This window comes from Ammospiza nelsoni, chromosome W (genome assembly GCF_027579445.1).
Source record: "Ammospiza nelsoni isolate bAmmNel1 chromosome W, bAmmNel1.pri, whole genome shotgun sequence".
Classification (NCBI taxonomy): Eukaryota; Metazoa; Chordata; class Aves; order Passeriformes; family Passerellidae; genus Ammospiza; species Ammospiza nelsoni.
Genome location: NC_080668.1, coordinates 15,598,642 through 15,625,358, shown reverse-complemented (window position 1 = coordinate 15,625,358; position 26,717 = coordinate 15,598,642). Strand labels below are relative to the sequence as shown.

The following is a 26,717-nucleotide window of genomic DNA, read 5'->3' as shown; positions in this document are numbered from 1 at the left end:
GTACCTGGGTCTTGAGATTACCAAGCGGACCATTGTTCCGCAAAAATTGGCTATTAGGACGAAAGTCCAGACCCTAGCGGATGTCCATCAGCTGTGTGGGTCTTTAAATTGGGTGAGACCCTGGCTAGGCATTTCAACTGAAGACCTAGCCCCCCTTTTCAATTTGTTGAAAGGGGGAGAGTGTTGCCTTCTATATCAAGGCAGGCGACCTGGTTCTGAGGTACAGCTCGACAGCCCACTGTCCAGAGCTGTTCGGGCCAGTGACACACGCAGACATCAATATAATGGACGGTCAAAAGGCGTTTATTACTTCTTCTCATGGGGTCTTATAGTCTAAGGGGTCTCTAGGTCAAAAAGGGGTTTGTCCTTCTTATCTATGGTTAGTAGGGAATGGAAAAGTGCTGGGTAAGGAATGGAAAGTTGCTGACTTCAGTGGGGCAACATTCCTATTGTTAGTGGGGCCACATTCCTATTGTTAGTTTCTTATCTATGAGTAACTGAGGGTCTTATCTACGGGAAACAGAGGGTCCTGCCTTTCCGTAACATCGCGACAATCTTCCGCAGTGCCTCTCCCTGACTACCACAGGAGAGGGGCTTAGTTCCCCTAGGGATCTCACCCCAGAGGCGGAGGTGGCCTTGGAGAAGATACAGAAAGTTATCTTGGCCAGGCAGGCCCACCGTTACCATCCGGGCCTGCCCTTCAAATTTATTATACTGGGAAAATTGCCACACCTCCATGGCATGATACACCAGTGGGACACCAGTGTAAAGAACCAGGGGCTGGGTGACCCCCTCTTAATTATAGAGTGGGTGTTCCTCAGCCACCATCGGTCCAAAAGAATGACACGGCCACAGGAGTTAGTAGCCGAACTGATCCTCAAAGCAAGATCGAGGATCAGGGAGCTGGCGGGGTGTGATTTCACATGCATACATATCCCAATTAAATTAGAATCGGGCCAACATAAATTAAAGACCTTTGAAGAACTGCTGCAAACTAATGAACACCTGCAGTTTGCACTAGATAGCTACACTGGGCGCATCGCAGTAGATTGGCCGGCCCACAAATTATTCAATTCTGAGTTCAAATTATCGCTGAAAAAGGTTCAGAGCAGGAAGCCGCTGGATGCCTTGACAGTTTTCACAGATGCGTCTGGAGCATCCCACAAGTCAGTTATGACTTGGAAGGATCCTCAGACTCAGCAGTGGGAGACCGATGTTGTTGTTGTGGAGGGCTCTCCACAAGTTGCTGAGTTGGACGCAGTCATCCGGGCATTCCAGAGATTCCCTGGGCCTTTTAATTTGGTTACAGATTCTGCGTATGTTGCAGGTGTAGTGTCTCGAGCTGAGTCTGCGGTTCTTCAAGAGGTCACCAACAAAAGATTATTTGATTTGCTTAACAGGCTCGTCAAGCTAGTCTCCCACTGCGAGCACCCTTTTTATGTTATGCATGTGAGATCACATACTGATCTGCCCGGGTTTGTTGCGGAAGGCAACCGGCGTGCCGACTCTCTGGCCGCAGCTGCTGTTACGCAGGCCCCTCTCCCAGACGTGTTCGGCCAGGCTAAGATCAGTCACCAACTTTTCCATCAGAATGCGCCTGGCCTGGTCCGGCAATTCAATCTGACGCAGGATCAGGCCAAGGCGATAGTGGCCACATGTCCCCAATGCCAACATGATCAGATGCCTACGGTGGCCTCGGGGGCCAATCCCCGAGGTTTGGCAAGCTGCGAGGTGTGGCAGATGGACGTGACACATATCCCATCTTTTGGTCGATTGTGTTACGTCCATGTCTCAGTTGATACCTTCTCCGGGGCTATCTATGCTTCTGCCCACACAGGCGAAAAGGCAGCAGATGTCCAGAAGCATCTGCTTCAGGCATTCGCTGTCTTGGGCATCCCTAGGGCCCTAAAAACAGATAACAGCCCTGCGTGTACCTCCAAGGAGCTGCGGAGCTTCCTGCAGCAATGGGGAATAGTCCATAAGACCGGCATCCCCTATTCCCCAACAGGCCAAGCCATGGTGGAGAGGGCCCACCAGAGCCTTAAGAAGATCTTATCCCGGCAACAACCGGCGATGAAGGTGGAGACCCCCCACGTCCGGCTGTCAAGAGCATTGTACACACTTAACTTTCTAAATTGCTCTTTTGACAGCCAAAATCCTCCAGTGGTCCGGCACTTCGGCAGTCACCAGCAGCTGCAGCCTAAAGCCAGGCCACCGGTTCTTGTAAAAGATCCGGAGACCTGGCGGACGGAGGGCCCCTTTGACCTGGTGACCTGAGGGAGGGGATATGCCTGCGTGTCCACTCCCTCAGGCCCCAGGTGGATTCCATCCAAGTGGGTCAGGCCTTTCGTCCCGAAACAGAGGACCAAGAAGGAGGCAGTACCACAGGTCTGGCAGGCTTGTTGGCGTCGGCGGAGGAAACCACACCATCAGTCTTCGTCCTTCTCTCCAGATCTCCCCCCGGTTACCGAAGAGCCCTCTCCTCCAGCTTCTCCTCCACCCCTTGACCTCTTATGTCACGTTTCCTCCCATTCACCCCCTGCTCCAGCTCTTACCCCCCGTATGTTTTATTTAAACTGGTTGTTTGGAGAGGAACCATTTTTGTGAATTCGTTATACTTTTACTATATTCTCTCGTTTCAGTTAGCATCTCCCCCATGGCCTCCGTTTCAACATCGCTGGCTCCCAACCCTAGCCTGCTAATGGTGATCATGACGACCTGCAGACTCCTTTTGCCACCTTCGGAGCCATGGGTCATCCCCCAGCCGAAAGTCAACGTCTGGCGTGCCTTGGCTCAATCGTTAGGACAGGACAATATATGCCTAGACACCGGCGCAGCAGAGGACCCGATGTCGTCTTGCCTTGTGGGGATCCCTTTCTCTCCAGGCGAGTTCCCCCCTGCCTTCCAAAGTGCCTTTACCCCTATCCTAGCCCAGAGCCTTACTATCCTCCCCAGTTTTGATTCCTCCAACGCCTGGAGAGACGGAGTGGGCAGGCTGGATCCTGCACCCTCCGAGCCCACAGAGTTACATCTCCTCGGCTCGGCCAATGCATCAATTTGCTTTCAGTTTGATTATACAATCACCCCCGTCGAGAGGGGTAGTGAGGTGGTGCTACAGTCCAAGTTGGAATACCAAGCTAAGCAGTGGTGTAAGGCTGTCCTAAAGATCCTCAGCCCCACCACTACCGGACGGACCCCTTACTCCCTTCCCCGAGGCGTGTTTTTAATTTGTGGCGACCGAGCGTGGGCAGGCATCCCCTCTGGCCTGGTCGGAGGGCCGTGCACTTTTGGCCGGCTGACGCTGTTTACCCCCAACATCACTCAAATTATCAATTGGAAGAGGACAAACATCACATCCAAATTGGCTAGACCTAAAAGAGATCTCAAAGATCTCACTGAGGACTGTGATGATGAAATTACTCATTGGTCACACTCAAAATCCGTCGCCTTTACCATCTTGTTGCCTTGGGTATCGGGGGCGAAGGCTCTAGGTGAATTGGGCCGCCTAGAGTGTTGGGTGGCTAAACAAGCAAATTTTACTTCAGCCGCGCTCTACGACCTCCTCACAGACGAGGAAATAACAAGGAAGGCGACACTCCAAAACAGAGCAGCAATAGATTATTTTCTATTGCTGCTCCATCATCATCACTGCGAGGAGTTTGAGGGCCTCTGCTGCCTGAACCTGTCCTCTCGAGCTGAGGACGCCAGACACTCCATCACGAAACTCCAAGACCTTCTACATCAGGTTAAGCAGGAGACATCAGACTGGCTGGGAGACATTTTCAAGGGTTGGGGCCTTAGTGCGTGGGCCAGTTCTATTTTAGAGTCAGCTTTTAAGGTTGTTTTGAGTTTGATCATATTTTCCGTTTTAATCATGTTGATCCGCGGCTTGGTCCAAAGACTGATAGCAAAGGCCACCTCACCCACTGTAAACCACACTGCAATTCCGTCGGAAGAGCACTTCGAGCTGGAAGACTTCTCCCCAGAGGCCGAAAAAGCTGTGGACGAGGAAGGGTCAACTGAGCCGCCTCATGAACATCCAGAGACAGACGAACTCCAGCTCGGAGAAGGCGAAGACTGGCAGGACCAGCCGCAGGCCTCAGAATTTTGAGTTTATATGGACTTTCTTGTTTCTTTTTATTTTATTTGTTAAGAAACGGGGAGATGTTGTGGTGTGTTTTTAAGTTTCTCAGTTTGCTCCCTCATTTTATGTATGTTCTCCCTTTGTTCTCCATAAATGGTTCCTCTCTTCCCAGTTTTCCCACCACTATTGCCCTGACAGTTGAGTTACTATGGTTACCCCTGCCCCCGTTAGTTGTCAATCTCCCAAGTTACATAACTGCTCCTCCCTTATCCCACCATATAAGTAAAGTTTTCCTCCCCCCTGGGCCCAGTCAATCACCCCCCACTCCTCCCTGCTTTCGAGAACATTCTTCTCTCTGGGGGTTGTGGTTGGCTGGCATCCCGGGGCCCCTCCTTTGTTCTATGCTTATTGGATAAGTTCTTGTGTCAGTTTTCTTATGTACAGCCCCGCATGTTCCCCTATTGGTTAGCTGGGCTTCCCCTCCCTTCTCCACCCCTTCCCTGTAAAAACTCTCTCTCCCCCCGTGTTCGGGGCCATTTGCTGTGGGTTTTTCCACCTGTTGGTTGCCCTTTTTGCTGCCTGTGGGCTCTTCAATAAACCGACGTTTTACCCCCAGCAAATGGTCGCCTCCTCACTCGTCTCGTCCTGCGTGAACCCAAGTCCGCAATCCAGCCCAGCCCGAGGCCAGGACGCCAAGGGGGGCTGGCTTCTGATGCGCAGGGGTGTCGGCCGCTTCTCCCCTTTTGCTAGCCGGACTTAGGGCCGCGCATGCCCTCGCGCAAATGACAGTGCTCAAAATATGTTTTGTTTGTATCCAAGAGTATATATTTTACAGAGCACAGGCAATGAATCCCTAAATGGTATTTAAATCTCCAAAGTCAGCTGAAAAGCAAAGATATACATACATAATGCCTAGCATGGCAACCTGAAAATTATGTGAAAACAAAAAGACTCCTTTATTACTGCGCCTGAGTGGGTCGCAGCTGATGAGAGAGAGACGGTGAATCTTGTTTCTTGAATCAGAAGGCTTATTTATTAAGATATTATATAAAATACATTATCACTATACTAAATAGAATATAGAGAGAGGTTTGCAGAGCAGCTAGGCTAGCTAAGAAAAGATAGAAAAGAATCTGTAACAAAGTTGTGTTCAAGGACTGAGTCCCTGGCTTACACTTTGTGATTAGCCCATAATTATGAACACAGAAAATGAGCCAATCAAGGTGCGTCCCATTACATTCCACAGCAGCTGATAATAATTGTTTACCTTGTCTTCTGAGGCCTCTGTCCTCCAGAAGACACAGAAATCCGAAAGAAAGGATTTCTGTGGAGAAATGTCTGCGACACTCCTTTGTAAAATTCTAACTAAATTTTTTGATAAAAATACCTAGAAAGCATTGCTGGAGTATAGAAATCGTATTATGAATTTTACATGAAAATTTGTAGGACCATTGTATCTGCAAACATTATAAAATACTAAAAACCTTAGAAAAACTTAGAACCCTGATAAAATACTAAAATATTAACAAGCTGAATGAATACAGTTATCATCTTGTGAACAACATTATCTCAGTGCCCATTTACAATCATATGTGTTTCATAAATCTCTTGCTACTGCAAGTCCCTCAGTTGTATTTGCCATTGAATTGCTTGTTTCTCATTATTAGTGAATGAAGAAAGGCAGCACAGTCATGCTACACTTTCTAAAATGCATTCCTTAAAACAGTTTATCTTTCTCTTACAAAGGGAGAAGTGCTGTGCTAAATATTTTCTTTTGCCAGAACATCCAGGAGAAGGGTAAAAAAAATCAAGCCAAAGTCAATTACTCAGGGGCATCGTGCCCAAATCAATCACAGACATCACCTTTTAAACAGTGAGCTGAAACTTGCAGACTGTATTTTAATGCTCGTGAAGAATTTTTGTTTTGAAAAATTACTTTGCTTAAAAGGCTTTTTAATATACTTAGGCAGTTGTTCAAATCTTGCATGTTGAGTGAAGTATACTGCTAATTATTATTATTCACCTCTTAAAAAAACAGAGGGCTGCATGAGTCTGCAATTTAAAAATGGCGTGCAATGAGGAAAGCCTATGGTACAACATGAAGTGACAGCAAATATTGCTTCTTCTTGCTCTCCGAATAGGCTGCTAGATTTGCTGTGAACATTTTGTGGAAGGGGCAACACTGACAACTGGAATTTGCCACATACTTCTTTCAGAACACCAGGCACATGTTTTAGGTTACTAAGATTTTTACATGGTTTAATATTCATATTTGAAGAGTAAATATGGATTTTTCCTCTCACAGCTTAATTCTTATTATGACAATTCTTTCATTTCTATTTAAAAGCTTCCCTAAATTAACAACATTCTATTCTAAGCTAAACAATCCTCTATTATCTAAGCTATCTATGTTCCATAATCCTTAAAAGTTGATCCCTATATTTCCTAAATTCCTGCTACAGGGAAGATGCACGGTAACAGTGCGAGGAGGTGAGCAGAGGGGCACAGGGCACCTATGCCTGCACCTTCCAGCCCAAGACTGGCAGTGCCATCTCTGTCCTGGTGAATGTCACCAGGACCCACATGCTGCCCACACTCAGCTACTTCAAGGAGCCTTTTGGCTGCACCAGGCTGGTGAGTCCCAGTGCCACCACAGCCCCTGCCTGGCTCACAGGGGACACAGTGTCCCATGTCCCGTTTCACAGGAGCGACAAATGCCTATCCCCAACACCAGCAGTGCTCACAGATGCCCCACAGCTTGTGCAGGCAACAGTGTCGCCGGGCCGGCTGAGCCTGCAGCGGCTGCCGTCCCTGGAGCTGCTGGCAGAGCAGCTGGACTACCAGGTCCGCTGTGCCATGGAGAACAGCCATGACTGGAAGGTAAGGCCTGCCCAGGATACCCCGAGCAGCGCTGCCCCCCTCCGCTGCTGACACACGGCAGGCGCGGGGTCGGGCCCCTTGGTGCCAGCCCACAGCAGCCATGCCTCTGGCTCGGCTCTGCCCTGCAGGTCCTGCAGGTTCCACGAGCAGCGGGGAAAAAGGTCCTGGACCTGCGGCCAGGCTCCCGCGACCCCGCGCAGGTGCGGGCCCAGCCCAGCGGGCCTTGGTACCGGGGCAGCTGGAGCGCCTGGCCCAAACCCATTGTGGTTGATACCGTGGCCGATGCGGGTAAGGGGCGGGGCTGGAGGCTGCGGCCGCAGGAACCACACGGCTGACGGCAAGAGGCGGAGAGTGCTGGAAATGGGGAGGGGAGCAGGGGGCAGGGGGCTGCGAGGGGCTCAGAGATGGTGGGTCTGGGAAGGGCTACAGTTCCGGCGTTCCTCCTCCCTGATGCAGGCTGGCTCATCCCCAGTGTTACGGTGGTGCCGCTGCTCTTCTCAGCAGCGCTCCTGGGGCTGCGCTGCACCTTCCCCTCCCTCCCTCCCTCCCTCTACAGGTAAAGGGCTGTGCCGGGGGCAGGCGGGGGGGGGTCCAGCACCAAGCCTGGGCACCTTGCACAGGGCATTAGGGCACCTCAAGTCTGAGGGTAAATTCGATGCCTCTTCCTCCGTACCCAGCAACGTGAAGCAGAAACTCTGGCCGCCCGTTCCTGACCTGCACCGTGCTCTGGGCAGCTTCCTCCAGGAAAGCAGCAAGCATGGCCAGGTGAGTGGGTGGGCAGGGCGGCTCAGCTGCTCCCGGGGGCAGCTCGAAGGGCAGCCCCTACCCCGTCCACTCCGTGTCCCCCCAGGCCATGCCTTCAACAAGCAGCCGCCGGAGGAGGCCGTCCTGCCCTGCCTGCTGGAGGTGCTGCCCGACCCGCGGCGTGAGGCGGGCCCGCCGCCGGAGCACGCCGGGGGCCGCCTGTCCAGCACCGACATCGCCAACCAGTCCTACCTGCTCATGAGCGGCTGGGAGCTGCGGGCAGCCACGACCGCCCCCACCCGCCATAAACTCCTGTTCCCCCCGAGCCCCCGCCTGGTCCCTCCTGCGCCGCCCCGCCCCCGGCGCGGATCGCCCCGCCCCAGCAAGAACGCCCCGCCCCGGTCCCGCCCTGGTCCCGCCCCCTCACTGCACGCGCGGAGCGCCGCACCCCGTCCCGCGGCTCAGCCGATCGCGTTGCGTCGCGCGGCCGTCGCCGGGCAGCGCGCGGCCGTTGGGTGTGAAGGGTCCGATGGCGCGGGCCGGGGCTGCGGGGCGGGCGAGCGGCGGCGCGAAGGTGAGCGTGCCACAGGGCCGGAGAGGCGGCCTGCAGGCGCAGTCCCGAGCGGGGAGGCTGTGGTGAGGCGGGCAGGGGAAGGGAGAATGTCGCTTATCGGAGGGAGCCCCAAAGAGCGGCTGGAAGAGGTGCCAGCTGCTCAAGGACCCCTGAGGAGCGGAGGGAGGTCATATCGGCTGATGGAGTGTCCCGAGGAGCGGTTGGGGAGAGTGGGGGGTGTCCATTGGTGGGCTTGCACGGTCCGTTGGTGGGGAGAAGTGACTGGTGGGCTTGCACGGTCCGTTGGTGGGGAAGCCGGCGGGGCCTGTCGGAGTAGGCTCAGCCCGGCTGGTGGGCACGGCTAACGCCGCCCGCCCGCAGGACCATGGCACAGTTCCTGTTCGAGGCGGAACTGCACAGGCTGCTGAAGCTGGACACGCTGTTCCCGAACGCGCCGCCTGCGCGTGAAGCCCCAAAGCAGATAGCCTCCAAGAAATAATGAGTTAAAACATAGAATGTGAGGCATTTGAAGAAGGCATAATATTAGGAAACACATAGAGCAATTAATCAGCTAAAGCATGAAACACAAGGACAGGAAGGAGATAGGGATAGGGGGAACTGATGGGCTAAGCATGTTCAGAGCCAACAATGTCAAACTGACCCTAAGAACTCTGCCAAGCTATAGAGACCAAGCCAAGTACACCGGGAATTAACCAAATTAGGGAAGAGGTTCAAAAGTTTAAAGAGGAAGACTCATCGGAAAGACCCCATCTATGATGAAGGCAACAGGAACGACCACCTGAAAATTCCCCAAAAGAGATGTCTCCACCTACGCTCCGCCCACGCTCCGCCTACACCACGCCCCATATGAATATGCATGATTATGTATCTGATCTGATGTAATCTTATACCCAAAATTGTATATAAGGCTTGCTTTTGCTATGTGAACTTAGAAATCCATTTCGTGATTTCTCCGACGCGTCGTAATAAAATACCTCCTGCTTATCTGACTTAGGCTGAGTCTCTTAAGCAGTTATTCTCGCCTTTTGGGGCAAAATTCGGCATCATTTTCTGGCGACCCAGATGGGACCAGACAGGAGATCCGGGCCCTGAGGTCCTCCCGGGCCGGGTCCGGGGTCGGGATTCTCTGGGCGCCCCTGACGAATTTTTTGTCAGAAGAGACCCCCCCTGGACTGGCGCCTTGGTGGACGGAGGGTTCCCTGCATCTCCTGCTTCAATTAAGAGGTATTTTAATTGTTTATTGGTTTTATTGGTAGGGAAACGGGGGTCAGACGTGACCGCCCGAAGGGAAAGCTGGGGGACGCCCCGGTAACGAATCCCATTGGGTTGCTAGCATTGGGTTGCTAGCATTGGGTTGCTAGCATTGGTTTGCCAGGGTTGTTGCTAGCATTGGTTTGCCAGGAGATTCCCGGCATTGTTTTTGTAGAGAAAAGGACAAAAGTCCTGCTGAAAGAAGTGTTTGTTTATCTTGGTATTTTTTTGGTCTGTATGGGAAACTGTTTTAACATTGTGTTTGATGTTGTAATACTGTGAATTAAGGGTTAAGAACTGAAACTGCTATCTGAAGAGGTCTGTCAGCCGGTGATCTTTTGTGTCTGTTTTATGTGTTTGTTGCAAAATCTTACAGAAAATATCTTGCTGCTCTCTCTATAATTTTTAGAAGAGAATAAGTTGATAGATATCCGGAAGAAAATTGTGACCTCCTGCAATTGTTACACTGTCTACGGTTGCGATTGCACGAATCTGGCAAACTGGTGTCTCACGGTCTGTAGGTGACCTCGCGTGACCAAACCCGGTAACAGTCTGTTCTGATATAGACCATAAGGTAGGAATTCCTTTATAAAGGTGTGAGTGTATGGTTGAGAGTGAATGAGACGCAGCATCGCTGCGACGCGAGAAGCCAGGACAAAAGCGACTGAAAATTGTGTGTGAAGTGTTAAACCAACACAGGGAATAACTATGGGAAGTCAACAGAGTAAGGACGTAAATATGAAAACCCCCTTAGGATGTATCCTAAGACACTGGAAGGACTTGGGAGGGATCCCGGGGGGAAACATAAGTAAAAAGACACTCCTTAAATATTGTACGCAGTGGTGGCCGTTGTACAAGTTAGATGACAATGAGAAATGGCCGCCGGAGAGAACAACTAATTATAATACTATTTTGCAATTGATGCTTTTCCTTCGCCGACTTAACAAATGGGACGAAGTGATGTATGCTGACATGTTCTTTACCCTAAGAAATAAACCGGAGTGGCAAAAAGAGTGCGGGGTAAATGTAGCACCTCAGGACCCCCTAGTGCTAGCCCTGGAAAAAGATAAGAAAGGTTCAAAGCCTAAAGAACGGTGCTGTGATGCATGTAGCATTGGGCAGCAATGTCTTAAATTGACAAGAAGGGATAGTGGAAAGGAGAGCGAAATAAGCCTGTGGGAATACCATCCATTCGCCCCAGGACGGGAAGGGCCTCTTCCCAGGCCAAGGGAGGAACAAGGGGATCCTAGCCCCTTAAAGGAGCTGGAACGATGGTGGAAATCTAAGTTTGGGCACAGTCCTCAGAAACTAGATAACACTTGGGAGGAGGATAGTCCATTAAAATCGGGGATGGACAAGAAGGAAAGCAGCCCGCAGGGACCAGATAGTCCACAGGGGTCGGGAAGCTACAAGGATGTTGACAGCCCACCCAGATTAGAAGTTGAGAGGGAAGAAGGCAGCCCACATGGAACAGAGAGTCGAGGGGAGACACGCAGCCTCCCCGAACTAAGTCCATATGGGGATGGTAGTACACCCAAAAGTGGAGGTTTTGGGAAATCAGGTACCTGTAGAATAGAAACTAGCACACCGAGGACTGGGGATAACTCACTGGGAGGCAACGTCTCTAAGCTAAGGTATAGTGAGAAGAATGACACTGAGACATGCGAAAGGGAGGTAGAGAACAACTCACAGAAGCTGAATATAATAATTCAGATAGAGGATAAGAGAGATGGAAGGGGAACAGAAGATGAGGACAGTAGCCCGGAACAGGATAGGCGCCGGCAGATGCGGGAAGAAAGGCGACAGATGCAGAGCGAGGCGCGGCTGGACTGTGTAAACCATGCCAGGGGGGTAGTAGGAAAAGAGTTAACAGAAATAGAAGGTGAAGATGAAGAACAGGGAAAGGGAAAGAGAAAAGAGAAAAGAAAGAATAGGGAAGACATTGAGGCACAGGAAGATCCTGGGGAAGGGACTAGTCATTCGTATTATACCAGATCTGTGGCACGGAGGGAAGCAAAGCAAGAAGAGGAACGGAACCATACAATAGCTCCTCTCCGACAACTTATGCCAATGGTAGGAGAAAGGACCAGGGTAAAGGTACCGTTCTCCACAAGTGATCTGAACAATTGGAGGGATGAGGCAAGGAACTTCAGGAGGAATCCAGAGGGAGTAGCGAAGAGGTTTGAATTAATGGCAAGGAATTTAGATATTGATTGGGAAGATATAGAGGTGATGTTGTCAGAATTGACAGATACAGAAAGGGAACTCGTATTGGAAACAGGAAAACGACATGCTCAAGTATTATCAGGGAGACTAGAAGATAATTTCCCCAGTAGTAAACCAGAATGGGATCCGGGCAACGAAGAGCACTATCGACGATTGGTGCAGTACAGAAAGCTGATAGCGATGGGCTTGCGTAATGCGATCCCTAAGGCTATCAATTGGTCGATGTTATATGACATTAGGCAGGGAAAGGATGAGACCCCGTCAGAGTTTTTGGATAGACTTAGGGCAGCCATGAGACAATACACACCCCTGGACCCAGCAACGGAAGAAGGGAAACAACACCTGTTAGGATTAATGATGGGACAGAGTAACCCAGACATCAGAAAGAAATTGCAAAAGCTTGAACATCCAGAAAATAAAAACCTGGAGGCCTTGCTGAATGAGGCATGGAAGGTATATAATAATAGAGAAGTTGAGGAGAAGAAAAGGGAGGACAGGAGGATAGCTCGAGTAGTGGCTGTGGCAGTGGCAGCTCAGAAGACAGGTCACTCGGAACCTGGAACCAGGGGTAGGGGTAGAGGCTACCCGGTGAGAGGGGGAGGAAGGTTCCAACCCCACCCAGCTAGAGTAGGGCCAGATCAATGTGCATACTGCCTACAGACGGGACACTGGAAACAGGAATGCCCCCAGTTAAAGAGAAGGTTAATGGTCACCACTACCACCACACAGCAAGAAAGTGAATGAGGGGGACCGGTGGGCCATACCCTAGCAGACCCACTGGTTAAAATGGAGCTAGGGGAAGGTAAAAAGGAATTGGACTTTTTGATTGATACGGGAGCAACCTTTTCGGTTTTAAATCAAGAATTGGTACCTAAAAGTGATGAATTTGTACAAGTTGTGGGAGCAACAGGCCAACCAGAAAAGGCTTACTTTTTGAAACCTATCAAATACAAAATTGGGAAGCAAATGGGAATACACCAGTTTCTGTATTTGCCAAATTCGCCAAAACCTCTACTAGGGAGAGACTTGCTAGAAAACTTGGGAGCCATAATAAAGTTCAAAAAGGACAGATTTGAATTTCAAGTAAAAGAAGAACAACTGATTACAGCCCTAAGCCTAACAATCAGTTGTGTGAAACCTAAACCTGAGAATCACAATTTTGAGCGAATCCTGAGCGAGGCATACCCATTAGTATGGGCTACTGATATACCTGGAAAATCAAAACAAGCAGCACCGATTGTTGTTGAACTTAAAGATGGGGCAAGACCGGTGGTAAGAAAACAATACCCTTTGAGAATAGAAGACAGGAAGGGGATTGAGCCCATAATCAAAAGGTTTTTGGAACTGGGGTTATTGGTAGAATGTGAATCGGATTTTAATACACCAATCTTGCCAGTAAAGAAACCTAATGGAGCTTACAGACTAGTTCAGGACTTGAGAGCAGTAAACGAAATAACCAAGATATTACATCCTTTAGTTGCTAATCCATACACGCTTTTAACTAGACTCAAGGATAATTTGGCCTGGTTCACTGTATTAGACTTGAAAGATGCATTCTTCTGCCTTCCCTTAGCTCCCAAGAGTCAAAAGATTTTTGCCTTTGAATGGGAATCTGTAGATAAAGGAAGAAAGACCCAACTTACCTGGACGGTATTGCCCCAAGGATGGGCGAACTCCCCTACGATTTTTGGGAATCAGTTAGCCAAAGAATTAGAACAGTGGGAAAGGCCGCTGGGAGATGGCACCCTTCTGCAATACGTAGATGACCTCTTAATAGCAACAGTGACAGAGGAAGAATGCATTGAATGGACTATTTCCTTGTTAAATTTCCTGGGTTTAAGTGGATACCGAGTCTCTCAACAGAAAGCACAGCTGGTGCAAAAAGAAGTAGTGTACCTGGGATACGAAGTCTCCAGAGGACAGCGATCCCTGGGAGCAGCTAGGAAAGAGGCCATCTGTCAAATGCCCAAACCAGAGACGGTGAGAGACCTGCGCGCCTTTCTGGGGATGACAGGTTGGTGTCGGCTGTGGATCTACCAGTACGGGATACTTGCTAAACCACTGTACGATTTGTTGAAAGAAACCAAGGATGTTCTAGTTTGGACTCCCGAGGCAGAAGGGGCCTTCAAGAAGTTGAAGCTGGAGCTAATGAGAGCACCGGCTTTAGGTCTCCCAGATGTATCGAAACCATTCTGGCTGTTCTCCCATGAACGACAAGGGATGGCCCTAGGAGTCCTGGCACAGCAGTTGGGAACACACAAGAGAGCTGTGGCCTACTTCTCCAAGCGATTGGATGAAGTAAGTAAAGGATGGCCAGGCTGTCTGAGGGCAGTGGCTGCAGTGATAATTAACATAGAAGAGGCCAGAAAGCTCACACTGGGCCAAAAGATGACTGTGTTAGTATCTCACACTGTGTCGGCTGTGCTGGAACAGAAAGGCAACCATTGGTTGTCCCCATCCAGATTCCTAAAATACCAGGCCATCTTGGCTGAATCAGATGACGTAACCATTCAGGTAACTAACATTGTGAACCCAGCTTCATTTCTAGAAGGGAGAGCCCCAGCAGAACCCATCGAACACGACTGCCTGGAAACAATTGAAGCCGTCTATTCCAGTCGCCCAGATCTCAAAGAAGAGCCGCTCGAAGGTGCGGACAACTGGTTCTCAGATGGCAGCAGCTTCGTGAAGCAAGGAGTAAGAATGGCTGGCTATGCAGTCACCACTACAGAAAGGGTAATTGAGTCAAACCCCTTGCCTGCAGGGACTTCAGCTCAAAAGGCAGAGCTGATAGCTCTGACCCGAGCCCTGGAATTGGCAGAAAACATGCAAATTAATATATGGACAGACTCTAAATATGCCTTCTCTGTTGTACATGCTCATGGGGCCATCTGGAAAGAAAGAGGACTATTGACTACACAAGGAAAAACAGTCAAACATGCAGAAGAGATTCTGCGATTGCTAGAGGCGGTCCAACTCCCAGCACAAGTGGCCATAATGCATTGTAAAGGACATCTGAAAGGTAACACTATACCAGAGATAGGGAACAGGAAGGCAGATACAGAAGCTAAATTGGCGGCCACAAGAAATAGGGAAGCAGAAATAGCGGCCCTAATACCAGGGGAGCTGGATATTAATATCCAGCCAGATTACCAAGAATCAGATCATAGATGGATTCAAAGGAATAAGGGCAAAATACTAGAAAATGGTTGGGGTCGATTAGAAACAGGACAGTTAGTGATACCAGGAAACGTGATGTGGCAGTTTGTGAAGACAGAACATGAGAAGGCCCATTGGGGCCTAGATTCGCTTTACCAATATTTGCAGACCAGAATAGCAGGACCAAAATTATTTACTACTATAAAACACGTTACGTCCCAGTGTGAGCGGTGTCTGAAAAATAACCCGAACACAGGAACCAAAGTACATCAAGGAGCCATAAATCGAGGTAAATTCCCAGGTGAAGTATGGCAAATTGATTTTTCTGAACTCCCAAGAAAAGGGGGGTTTCGGTATTTGTTGGTACTAACTGATACGTTTTCTGGGTGGCCTGAAGCATTCCCTTGTAGGACAAATAAGGAAAGAGAAGTGACCAAAGTACTGTTTAATGAAATTATTCCACGGTTTGGGGTACCAAAGAGCATTTCTTCGGATAGAGGTACACACTTCTGTGCAAAAGTGGTGAGAGCAATAAGCAAAGCATTACAAATCAAATGGCAACTACACACACCTTATCGCCCACAGGCCAGTGGGCAAGTGGAAAAGATGAATCATCTCATCAAACAGCAAATTGCCAAAATATGCCAGGAGACTAATTTGCAGTGGTATCAGGCTTTGCCTATTGCTTTGCTTAGGCTGAGAGTCAAACCAAGATCAAAAGAGAAGTTAAGCCCATTTGAAATTTTGTATGGTAGACCTTATGCTATGCAAGTTGTAAATGGGGACGTTATAGACCAAATCGGTAATCAGTATATTTATGATTATGTAATTACGGTGGGGAAACAGTTTGATAAGAATGCTACTGTGGTGATAGAGCACCAACCTAAGCAACCTGATTGCAAATTGCATCCGTTTAACCCCGGTGATTGGGTATATGTTAAGAATCTTTTAGGAAAACCCCTACAAGAAAAGTGGGAGGGACCTTTCCAAGTGCTGCTGACTACCTTCACCGCGGTTCGGATCAAGGAGCGACCTACGTGGATCCACTATTCACGGGTCAAGAGAGCTCCGGAAAACAAACAAGAGGAGATCAAACCTGCCCTAGATGTACAGACTTCTGAGTCAGCTGTCTCCGCAGGATCACGTGAGAATTCAACATAAACTAACATTGACTTTGCCAAAACCTTTATCCCTCATAGCAGAATTTAATGCCGAAGCTAGAGCTGCATTGCGTAGCACGCCAATACAGTGGATAGGGTGGGTTGAAACATACAGTCAACAAGGACCTGACCCACAGGACCCTATTCACGATCAGCCGTGTTTTGGGTGTGGGGAAAGAAATTGTGTGGGACTAATTGGATTTCTTTGTGGAGGTCGTGATAGAAAATTTTGGAACGTACAAAGTTGTTTACTGGACCTCCAATGTTATGAGTGTAGCTGCAAAGAAGCAAGGGAAAATGACGACTATTTGGCCTTAGAGAAATTCGCCAACAGACCCATTTTAGAGGCTAGGGAATTGTTTGAAGCACCCGAACAAATTGTATTAGGGTGGTGCCATTGGAAAGTACACCGCTGGTTACAATATTGTTTGAAACTTAGTCGTTCTAAGGTTTTATCGACCCGTTGCTATTCTTCTGTCCCACGACATCCACTAACAAGTGACCAAATTGGACCTTTTAAAAAACAAAGAGATTTAGACACTGAACTAGAAAAGACTATTTTACGAGTAAAGCAAATTCACACCAAGCAACAAGAACGCCAAAAGAAACAAAATTGACAGCCAGACATTATGACCCCGACTCCACCCCAAACCTTTACAACTCTAATCATTGGACTAATGATAGTGCTTCCCCAAGGCTCTGCCCCAATAGACCCATGGTCTCATGCGCACCAGTGTATCCACCCAGAGTTGGGAACGAGAGGGCCCTATTTCGAGGTTTACGCCTTACGAAACAATCAGCCATATGCAAGTGAGGTATGGGATCAGCCCTCCATGGTAGCATACAAGGGAGACCAAGTCCAAATTGGGTGTCGAGAACTCGACCCAGAGGAAGGGAAAACAAGGCGGCTAGTATTAACAATTAAACCCTTGATGCCAGCCTTTAAACATAACCTAATTACCTTTAGTCCAGTGAAAATAGGCAGGCCCACAGTTTGGATCCAGCAAAAGGGCCCAATTTCGTGTCAGTGGAGCGACTTCAGGGAGGATCCACCTGGATCACAACAACCGATAAAGGGGGTGATTTATAGAGAAGATTCACTTGGGGAGCTACGCCCTCAAAACATAACCTATGACCCTCACCCCCTTCTCCATTCTCCGGGAGAAATTGTAATATCTAGTGGTCCTGAGGGAGGAAAAGCACTGTGTGAGATGGCATTTAGATTGGATCAGTCAATGACGTTCACATGTGAAAGGGAGTTGAAAACACTGGGACAGGATATTAGCTCCCTCGGGCGTGCTCTCGGGCGTGCTGTCGATTATAGGATACAATTACCAGAAGACGTGATCCCATTGTATCCAGATCTAGACTTGCCTCAAGAAACCACCCTACCAGTGGAGTGTAAAGCAGTACACAACCTAACCTTTATAGGGCCTCAGGTGATAAGAAAATCTAACGAACTAAAATTATTGTTAGACCCCACTTATTCCCTGAAAAAGGTGCAAATGAACATTCACACCGATATTACTTATTTGCAAAAGGATTGCCGACCATTTATACAGCAAAGCCTTAAGGGATGGAATGCATGGCTAGCGACAAGGTCTCATCACAGAAAAACAAAAAGAGATCTAAGTGGGTGGATTGGCACCGGATTTGGCATAGTAAACACAATAGATCAAGAGGTATTAGTAAACAAATTAAGTACCGTCACATCGAGCTTAGGAAAGCTTAAGGTGCCTCTCAGTACATCCATGCTTACATTAGCTGAAACACAATCGCTAGTGGTGAAATTACTAACCATGGTAGCGAACCACACTGCAGAGGATTTTGTGAAGCTCGCTAACTACACAGGGGAGCTTGGCAAAGACATTGCACTCGCTATCCAATGCTCTCAGACGCAACAATGGGTACAGTCGGTAGCGGCAGGAATAATGAGAGAAGGAACGGCAGGTATATTACCTCAAGAAATAAGGGAAACAATACTAAAGGACAATCATACTACACGATTTGAAAGGGACCATCAAGCTTGGTGGCAGTTAGTAAACTTCACTTACGAACCTCAACGAGAACACGTTGAAGCTTATGTCCTCACCATTAGTGCGGCAGAGGAAAGAGGTATCTTTCCCATCCTCACTTTAGGGACGATGCATCAAGATGTCATTGTCAGGCCAATAAACCATAACGTTTGGGCCAGTTATGATTACACCAAAAACAAGTGGCAATCGGTTAGCACAGAAGCATGCATCCCTAGAGGACAATTAGGCTATGTTTGCGAAAATGCTGTGGTAGAAGCCGAAGATTTATGCTTAGATGCTGAAAATAGTGTATGCACCTTAGAAATGCTTCCGCATGATAAAACACAATCACAAGTTTATTATATAGGAAATGGGTGTGCTTGCGTAAGGACAGCTTGTGACAATGTCACTATAGATAATTGCCTAGCAGAGACTAACAATACTAACTTTTGTGCATGCAACTTTACCAAGATCATAGGTTGTGATTTTCATTACACTGTCCCAATAACTACCCAACAGCTAATTAACGCAAATTTCAACCTATATCAAGAGATACCGAAATTACAAATAGGGATGGACGTCAAAATTCTCAAAGCAATGCTTGCACACCCTGAAGTAAAGAAATTGGTGCAAAAGGTGAATCAAACAACTAAACGAATGGTATGGCAGATAGAACACAATTCAGAAAGGATAAAGAACGTCCTGACCGAAGTAGAACAAGTAGGCCAGCATCACTGGTGGGACATCTTTACAGGATACTCCCCAACGGCTACACAGGTCTTCCATTACCTAGTGCACCCAATGCTAGTAGTAATTATGGCCTTGCTATTACTAACTCTTACAAACATTTGCTTGTGGTGGAGACTAAGGGGCATAATGAAGAGGACCCAAATGATTTGGGCAATGGCACGAGCCTATCAGTGTCCTGTGAGACCAGAACTTGACGAAAGAATTCGTAAGCTATAAGAAAAGGGGGGAATGAAGCCCCAAAGCAGATAGCCTCCAAGAAATAATGAGTTAAAACATAGAATGTGAGGCATTTGAAGAAGGCATAATATTAGGAAACACATAGAGCAATTAATCAGCTAAAGCATGAAACACAAGGACAGGAAGGAGATAGGGATAGGGGGAACTGATGGGCTAAGCATGTTCAGAGCCAACAATGTCAAACTGACCCTAAGAACTCTGCCAAGCTATAGAGACCAAGCCAAGTACACCGGGAATTAACCAAATTAGGGAAGAGGTTCAAAAGTTTAAAGAGGAAGACTCATCGGAAAGACCCCATCTATGATGAAGGCAACAGGAACGACCACCTGAAAATTCCCCAAAAGAGATGTCTCCACCTACGCTCCGCCCACGCTCCGCCTACACCACGCCCCATATGAATATGCATGATTATGTATCTGATCTGATGTAATCTTATACCCAAAATTGTATATAAGGCTTGCTTTTGCTATGTGAACTTAGAAATCCATTTCGTGATTTCTCCGACGCGTCGTAATAAAATACCTCCTGCTTATCTGACTTAGGCTGAGTCTCTTAAGCAGTTATTCTCGCCTTTTGGGGCAAAATTCAGCATCACGCGATGGCAGCGCAAGGCCGAGGAGAGCGGCCCCGGGCCCAGCCCCGTCGGCGTGTCACCCATGAAGCTGGTCAATCCCTCCCACAGCTACGGCAAGATGCTGTCCAAGATACCCGGTGAGTGCCGGCCACCAGTGGCAGAGGTTGAGTGCGGGAGCCTCGCCCAGGCTGCTTGTCCGTAGCCACGGGGCTCTGGGCTCCCTGCCACGCTGCCCTACCGGCTGCTGCTCAGGCAGGAGGAGGTGGGCTGTGCTCCTGACAGCCACCCACCTCCTTGGCAGCATGAGGGGCAGAGCTCTGAGCACTGGAGCTGGCCAGCTGCTGTTTGCCCAGCTGAGCCTTGCTGGCACAGCTGTATGCTAGGACGAGTGTGAGCGGGACTGTCAGCTGACAGCTTTACATCCTGTGAGCGTTTTTGTATCTTCCCCTTATCTCTGGACTCTGGAATTGTTGCACTAGACCCAAGGAGTTGCACCACACTGTCCCTAACCAACTTGGTGGCAGGGAGGAAAATATAAGTTAGTTGTGACTGGGTGGCATGAGACCTCAGAGTCCTACTTGTCTGGTGGGTGTGATGTGGAAGAGTGTTGGGTTTGCTCCCGTGAAAGCTCTAATACAGGCTGTTAAATAGCTGTAAGACAATATTTTCATATGTGAATGCAGGTAAATCTGGATCCAAAATTCAAAGCTACCCCACAAAGGCTGGGGGGGATCGCTACATTCCCAAATGCAGCACTATGCAGATGGAGATGGCAAATTTCCTCCTAACCAAAGAGAATGACCCTGCTGAGGATTCCCCTACCAAGAAGGTGAGCATGTTGCTAAGTTACAATCGCTTCAACAACCGCTACTCCTTCCTGCCCCTTTACAGAGCAGTAAACTATAGGTTCTATCAAGTGGGCACACGGGACTGACAAGTCCCAGCCATCACTACTTGCAGCTCTGGGCTTCAGGAGCCTAGGATGAGATTGAAGCTGTAGAGACTGCCATGCACTCTAAGGCTATGCTGCTTCTGATAGCAAATTTTAGCTTTTGACTAATAAGGCTTTAAAATGTAGCAGGCAACAAAAACACAAAGCTGTGAGCCTATGCAAAGGGAAACTGCTGGTGGTAGCTATTCTAGGACAACATCTCCACAGGGAACACTTCTGGAATGTTTTACACTGTGTTCTGAAATCTGTTTGTGAAGCATTTGGTCACTTTGTGGCTGTGGCTTTTTCCCACTGGCAATGACACTGAATTTGCCATTGTGTGAAAATGTGAGCAGGACGATGTATGAAAGTCTGAGGAAAAACTGCTTTGACCTGCCTCTGTGTGACTGACCCTTGCAGCACAGGCAAACATCTTCAGATTCTAAGAGAAGGGGACTTAGGTGTCTGTTTAAATTGCAGTGTGGGAATTGTTTTAAATGCATTGCACTGAGGGTGATTTGTCTCTGCAGGAGCAACAGAAAGCCTGGGCAGTGAATCTGAATGGTTTTGATGTAGAAGAGGCAAAGATCCTCCACCTCAGAGGAAAAGCACAGAATGCTCCAGAAGGTATGATACAGGCTCTGTGTGAGCTGAATCAGCAGGAGAGATCAGGTCAGGGGAACAGCAACACAGAGGCTCTGTGTGTGGTCACAGGAGAAATCAACTGGTTTCTGAGAGCTGCACTGGCTGGAGTCTCCTTTCTTAAGGTTCCTGAGGTCGAGGGAGGGCATAACAGTTACAGAGAATTTATTTAGGAAAGTTGCTATGACTGCCAGTTGGTCACCTGTTACAGGGCTTGCAAGGGTCTTCAGGGTGAAGAGAGAGACAAGAATCTTGACCTCATGTTCAGAAGGCTTGATTTATTCTTTTATGATATATATTATGCACCTGTTGCATCCCACAGCAGCAGATAACCATTGTTTACATTTTGTTTCTGAGGTCACAGCTTCTCAGAAGGGGGAAAAATCCTAAAGAAAGGATTTTTATGAAAAGATGTCAGTGACAGTCACCTGTACTGCAGGTTCCAAACCTTCATGAAGTCTGTAAGAGCATCAAACTCTCTGCTGTGCACTTTCTAGCTTAAACTGCAACTAAATATAATGGGATTCAAAAACCCAAGTGTTTGTTAAATTTGTTTCCATGAATGAGGAAATTGTAGCTCACCCCTGTTTAGCAGTTCATACTGCCAGGGATTTTAGTGCACTGCAGGCTTGTGAGTGTTTCTCTTAGGACTTTATTTTCACTCCAAGGGATTCCTAGTTGGATGAGCAGCACTCAGCTGGGAGGAAACTAACTCAGGTTAACAAACCTGTTCCCCTGCACACAGGCTATCAGAATAACCTGAACGTGCTCTACAATCAGAAAATGGCACCTGGATTCAGCAGGAAGAAGAGCAGATATATTCCCTCAAATCCAGAATGGGTCTTGGATGCACCAGACATCCACGACGACTACTGTAAGTAGGCTGCAGGGTTGAGTGCTGGGCATCCAGAACATTCTGCGCTGGATTGCTGTTCCTAGGACAGTCTAACTGGGTTGTCTGTATTATTTTGTGTACCCAGGCTAGCACAGACCCCTTCTGGAGTGTCCCTGTGTGGCCTTACAGGGACAGTAGTCTAGGGTACTGTGTAGATGCCTTGGGGCAGGGTACCTGGCCCCAGCAGCTGGGCATAGTGACACTGAGAAGCCTGCCCCTCACCTGTACGTGTGTGTGTGCACATGTGCACCCACAACTGCTGCGTCAGCACAGGTGAAGGGCAGGGCTCTCTAGCCAAGCACGGTGTGACCTGCATTGCTCTTTCAAATTGTAGGTCTGAATCTCATAGACTGGAGCTCCCAGAACTTCCTGGCAGTGGCTCTGGACGACACCGTTTATCTGTGGAGTTACGGTACCAGGAAGCTTACCCCCCTGCTGCAGATGGAGCATCCAGATATTTACATTTCCTCTGTGTCGTGGATTAAAGATGGAGACTACCTTGCTGTTGGCACAAGTAGTGCTGAGGTTCAGGTGAATGCAGGACTAAAACTAGAGGTGTTTTCTAGGGATTGACAGAACTGTGGGGCCTGGGGACAAAACCTTGGCTGGCAGAGAAAGGATGCCATGCATCTGATTTGTCTTCCCTGGTGTGGGGTGGAACTGCCCAGTGTGCAAGGCAGGGTTTGGTTTGGGGGTTTTCTGATAAGTAGCGTTACCTTCTGTGCTATAGTCATGAGATACACATTTTCTCTGTTCCCTTACTAAGAAAGCTGAGAGAGCCTGTGCAGTGAGGTTCCTAGGGCATAGAAACAGGATTGGGTTTCTTCTGAAGAACTTTTTGCTTTGCCTCTCCAGCTATGGGACGTTCAGCCGCTGAGATGTCTCCGAACCATGACCAGCCATTATGGCCGTATGGGAGCCCTCAGCTGGAACAGCTACATCCTCTCCAGGTAAAACAGTGGGTCAAGGGCAGTTTCCAATTGTTGCAAACTCCTATCCCTCAATCTATGTGTGGCATGGGTTAGGGATGGCAGAGAGAAGTTTGTCCTGGCTTGGGATTCTTACTCAGCCTTATCTGTTGGGGCTGTGTTGAAGTGAGGGGGAGAACGACCATCCTATAATGCATCGAACTCCGACTTTATTGATCGATCCGTCACCTTAAATAATAGTGTTAACGAACTTCATGCATATTCCAAAATACAGCTTTATGATAGGCTAACAGAGAAAACTCTAACCACTCCTTTTGTTTTACAATACCGTTGATTGTTTACATCAAACAAAATCAGTGTTCTCACTGTGACACGAACGGTTCCCAAAACTTCCATAACTGTTCCCAGGGTGCCATCTTTTCCCAGAGAGGATGTTACCTTTGTTATGGGAAGACTGCCTGAGAACTTTATTGTTTATACAAGGATGCCTGAGAGAGACTAATTGTTTATAGAAGTCAGGCTGGAAGCTGCTTTGAAACTGCTTCACAGCTACCTGTTACTTTTCTCTCAGCTGCATGGCTTCGTGGCCTTTTTCTTTAAGCCATGCTTGAACTAAACTCCCGACAGGGCTGTGAGGAGAAGGCCTCTTTCCTGTATTGCAATTTGTGCTGAAGTTGTAAAGAGCTTGTGTGGGTGTTTCACTCACACCAACAGACCTGTGTGGCTGGTAACACTGGTTGAAACCCAGTGGCAGGTATAGCAGTCTTGCAACAACAGAAATGGATTTGAGTGAAAATGTGCAGCCTGACCCTGCAAACCTTCTCTTCTCTCTGCAGTGGTGCACGGACTGGGCACATCCATCACCACGATGTCCGAGTGGCTGAGCATCACGTGGCCACCCTTGCTGGCCACACAGAGGAGGTGTGCGGACTCAAATGGTCTCTGGATGGCCGCTACCTGGCCAGTGGTGGCAATGACAGTCTGGTGAACGTCTGGCCATGCACCCAAGGTGGGGGTGGTGACTTTGCTCCTCTGCAGACCTTCACTCACCACCAGGGTGCTGTCAAGGTGACCACAGAGCTGCCACGGGTGGATATGTGTGTGCAAGGCAGGCATGCAGCACTGGCTGGGTGCAGGTTGCCTCTTGTATGTTTTAAAATGAACTCTCCTCTTTCAGGCTGTGGCGTGGTGCCCATGGTGGATGAATGTTCTAGCCACTGGAGGTAGCACTATTGACAGACATATCTGCATCTGGAACGTGTGTTCTGGCGACCGCCTCAGTGCTGTTGATACCCGCTCCCATGTGAGATATGAACACCAGCTTGGAGACAAACACCTTCTGGCAGCACACCTACACAGAGCTGCTGGCTCCTCAGGCCCAGAGGCACAGGGAAGGAGGGGGACCATGCTCGCCTCTGAGTGGTGAGCATCAGCACATGCACCTTGTCTCACCTGTGTTACTGCCTCTTTGCAGGTCTCTTCTATCCTGTGGTCCACCAGCTACAAGGAGCTGATTTCAGCCCATGGTTTCACACAGAATGAGCTGATTATACGGAACTATCCAACAATGACCAAGGTTACAGAGCTGCAAGGTAGATGGACAGGGCCTGGGTGGGGAGGGCTGTTAGAGGTTGAAGACAGCTGCACTCCTTGGTTTGAGCCTGCAGCATCACTGATACAGGACAGTATCCGGGGCCATGCTGCTAGGAGTAAAGCATGCCCACGGGGCTGTGGAAGAGATACCATTGATCCAAGTGTATGCTTGGGGTCTGAAATCATGCTGCCACAGCCAGTGGGGAGACAGCTGTGCAAGCTGGCAGGGCTCATGGGAGCATACGGGAGTAAATGTGCATGTGCTGATCAGCTCAGCCCTGATTGCACATTCCTTCTCCTCCTCAGGTCATACTGATAGAATCTTGACCCTGACCATGAGCCCTGATGGTAGATCAGTGGCCTCAGCAGCTGCTGATAAAAAAGTGCTGGTCTGGAGCTGTTTTGACATGGATCCCATAAAAAAGAAGGAGAAAGAGAAGGCAAACAGTGCCAAAAGTGGTATTCTTCAACAGAGCATTCACTGAGAGCACGGGATTGTTGTGGGGAGGAGGATATTTGGTTTAAATGCTGTACAGTATTTTAAATGTTAATAAACTGCTTAACTTGACTTTTTCTTAAAGGAGTCTGATGGAAGAAAAAGCCATGGCTCCTAAACCCAAGTCCTCCCTGAGGCTGGGGATCTGGGCAAGGAGTGCAGACCTAGGTCTTAAGGGCCAGTTTAGAGGCCCCTGAGCTTAGCACAGCCTAGCAGAAGGATGCTGTGCAAGGGCTTTACTTCTGTTTCTGTCCCAGCTAAGATAGATATGCCACCTGTCCCATCTATGACTGACTACAAGCACAGCAGCTCCACCACAGGCTCAACTGAAAGCACAGCATGGCTGTGGCCTCAGTTTGTGTTGTCCTGTGTTGAAAGCAAAGGAAGCCAACCCACCTTGTCGTTGATCAGCATTGACTTCGATTTATTGATTAAATCAGCCACTTTATATAACAGTGTTAATTAACTTCATGCATATTGCAAAATCCAAGCTCACGATAGGTTAACAGAGAAAACTCTAACCCCTCCTTTTGTTTTACAATACCTGTGGTTTGTTTATTGAAAACAGGACCAGTGTTCTCACTGTGATATGAAAAGTTCTCAAAATGTTCATATCTGTTCCCAGAGCAGCTATCAGTTCCCAGAGAGCCCAAGGACAGAGTGTTTTGCCTGTTATGGGAAGACTGTCTGAGAATCTTATTGTTTATAAAGTGGTGCTTGAGAGAGCCTATTGGAATAGGAATCCCAATATTACCAGTTAGATTGTGCCTGGGCCAGTCTGACCCTTGCTGCTGGGCCAAAGGCAGCAACTGCGGTGTATCACCCCAGAGATACCTTGGCTTGCTGGAGATTGCAGCTGGGCACTGAACAAGTCCAGGCTTGTTAGGAACCCCGTTTACCTCAGGAGGAGAGCTTCAGGTGATGGTGAAGAGAAAAAGGATGAATTCTGCTGGAGGGTTTAATGTCCAGAGGTTCATTCCATGGTTACAGAGGTCTGAACGTGAGCAACTGCTCCAACAGAATCCCAGCCGCATGCTCTGATTCACCTTTTAAGCTCAGGGACAGGGGGAGGGGAGGTACAGGTGAGCCACCAACCAGGTGAGAGGGGCAGGGTCTCAGGGGAAGATGACACCCAGACAGGCCAATGACCCCCAGGCCTGAGGGGCATCCTTTGAACTTGACCAACCACACGACGCCTTGCTGGAATGTTAAGCCTGATTGACAGGACTCACTCAGCATGGGGGCAAGGGGGAAGGGAGAGAGGTATAGGCACACCTGGGGAAGGAAGTTTACAGCACACCGCAACAAGAGCCTAATTATTTATAGAATCAAGCCTGGGAAATGCTTTACAACTACCTTTTACTTTTCCCTCAACTGTATACCTTCATGGCCTCTTTCTTTAAGCCATGCTAGAACCAGACTCTCCACAGTCCTGGCCTGTCTCACAAGCCCAGGGACACCTTCCTATGGCTCTGCAGGCGGATCTCAGTTTGTCTTGTTAGCTACAGGCAGCCATCACTGCCTGCCTATGGTGCTGGAGTAGAATAGCTGTTGGAAAAAAAAGGTGGGAGGGAAATACA

General features: G+C 48.6%; 3 protein-coding genes across 6 annotated transcripts; all 3 read left to right on the top strand.

The window, feature by feature from the left end:
• The first annotated feature begins 8,646 nt into the window (after positions 1 to 8,646).
• Positions 8,647 to 25,126, top strand: LOC132086139 (cell division cycle protein 20 homolog). Its single transcript, XM_059491606.1, has 11 exons — positions 8,647 to 8,723; positions 19,667 to 19,788; positions 20,335 to 20,480; positions 21,113 to 21,209; positions 21,970 to 22,098; positions 22,454 to 22,650; positions 22,975 to 23,069; positions 23,885 to 24,116; positions 24,226 to 24,351; positions 24,523 to 24,640; positions 24,948 to 25,126. The coding sequence occupies exons 1-11, from the start codon at positions 8,647 to 8,649 to the stop codon at positions 25,124 to 25,126; spliced, it is 1,518 nt and encodes a 505-aa protein (XP_059347589.1).
• On the top strand, positions 9,263 to 12,832 carry LOC132086201 (uncharacterized). 4 transcript variants are annotated; one of them, XM_059491679.1, is made up of 3 exons: positions 9,263 to 9,506; positions 9,943 to 10,848; positions 11,255 to 12,832. In XM_059491679.1, the coding sequence occupies exon 3, from the start codon at positions 11,319 to 11,321 to the stop codon at positions 12,501 to 12,503; it is 1,185 nt and encodes a 394-aa protein (XP_059347662.1). In that variant the 5' UTR covers positions 9,263 to 9,506; positions 9,943 to 10,848; positions 11,255 to 11,318; the 3' UTR covers positions 12,504 to 12,832. The 4 variants fall into 4 exon arrangements, with proteins under 4 accessions (XP_059347662.1, XP_059347663.1, XP_059347664.1 ...); XM_059491681.1 differs by lacking the exon at positions 9,263 to 9,506 and having other exon boundaries at positions 10,391 to 10,580; positions 10,679 to 10,848; XM_059491680.1 differs by lacking the exon at positions 9,263 to 9,506 and having other exon boundaries at positions 9,781 to 10,848.
• LOC132086095 (uncharacterized) lies at positions 12,546 to 16,076 on the top strand. The gene has a single exon (XM_059491554.1). The coding sequence runs from the start codon at positions 12,546 to 12,548 to the stop codon at positions 16,074 to 16,076; it is 3,531 nt and encodes a 1,176-aa protein (XP_059347537.1).
• Positions 25,127 to 26,717: the final 1,591 nt, after the last annotated feature.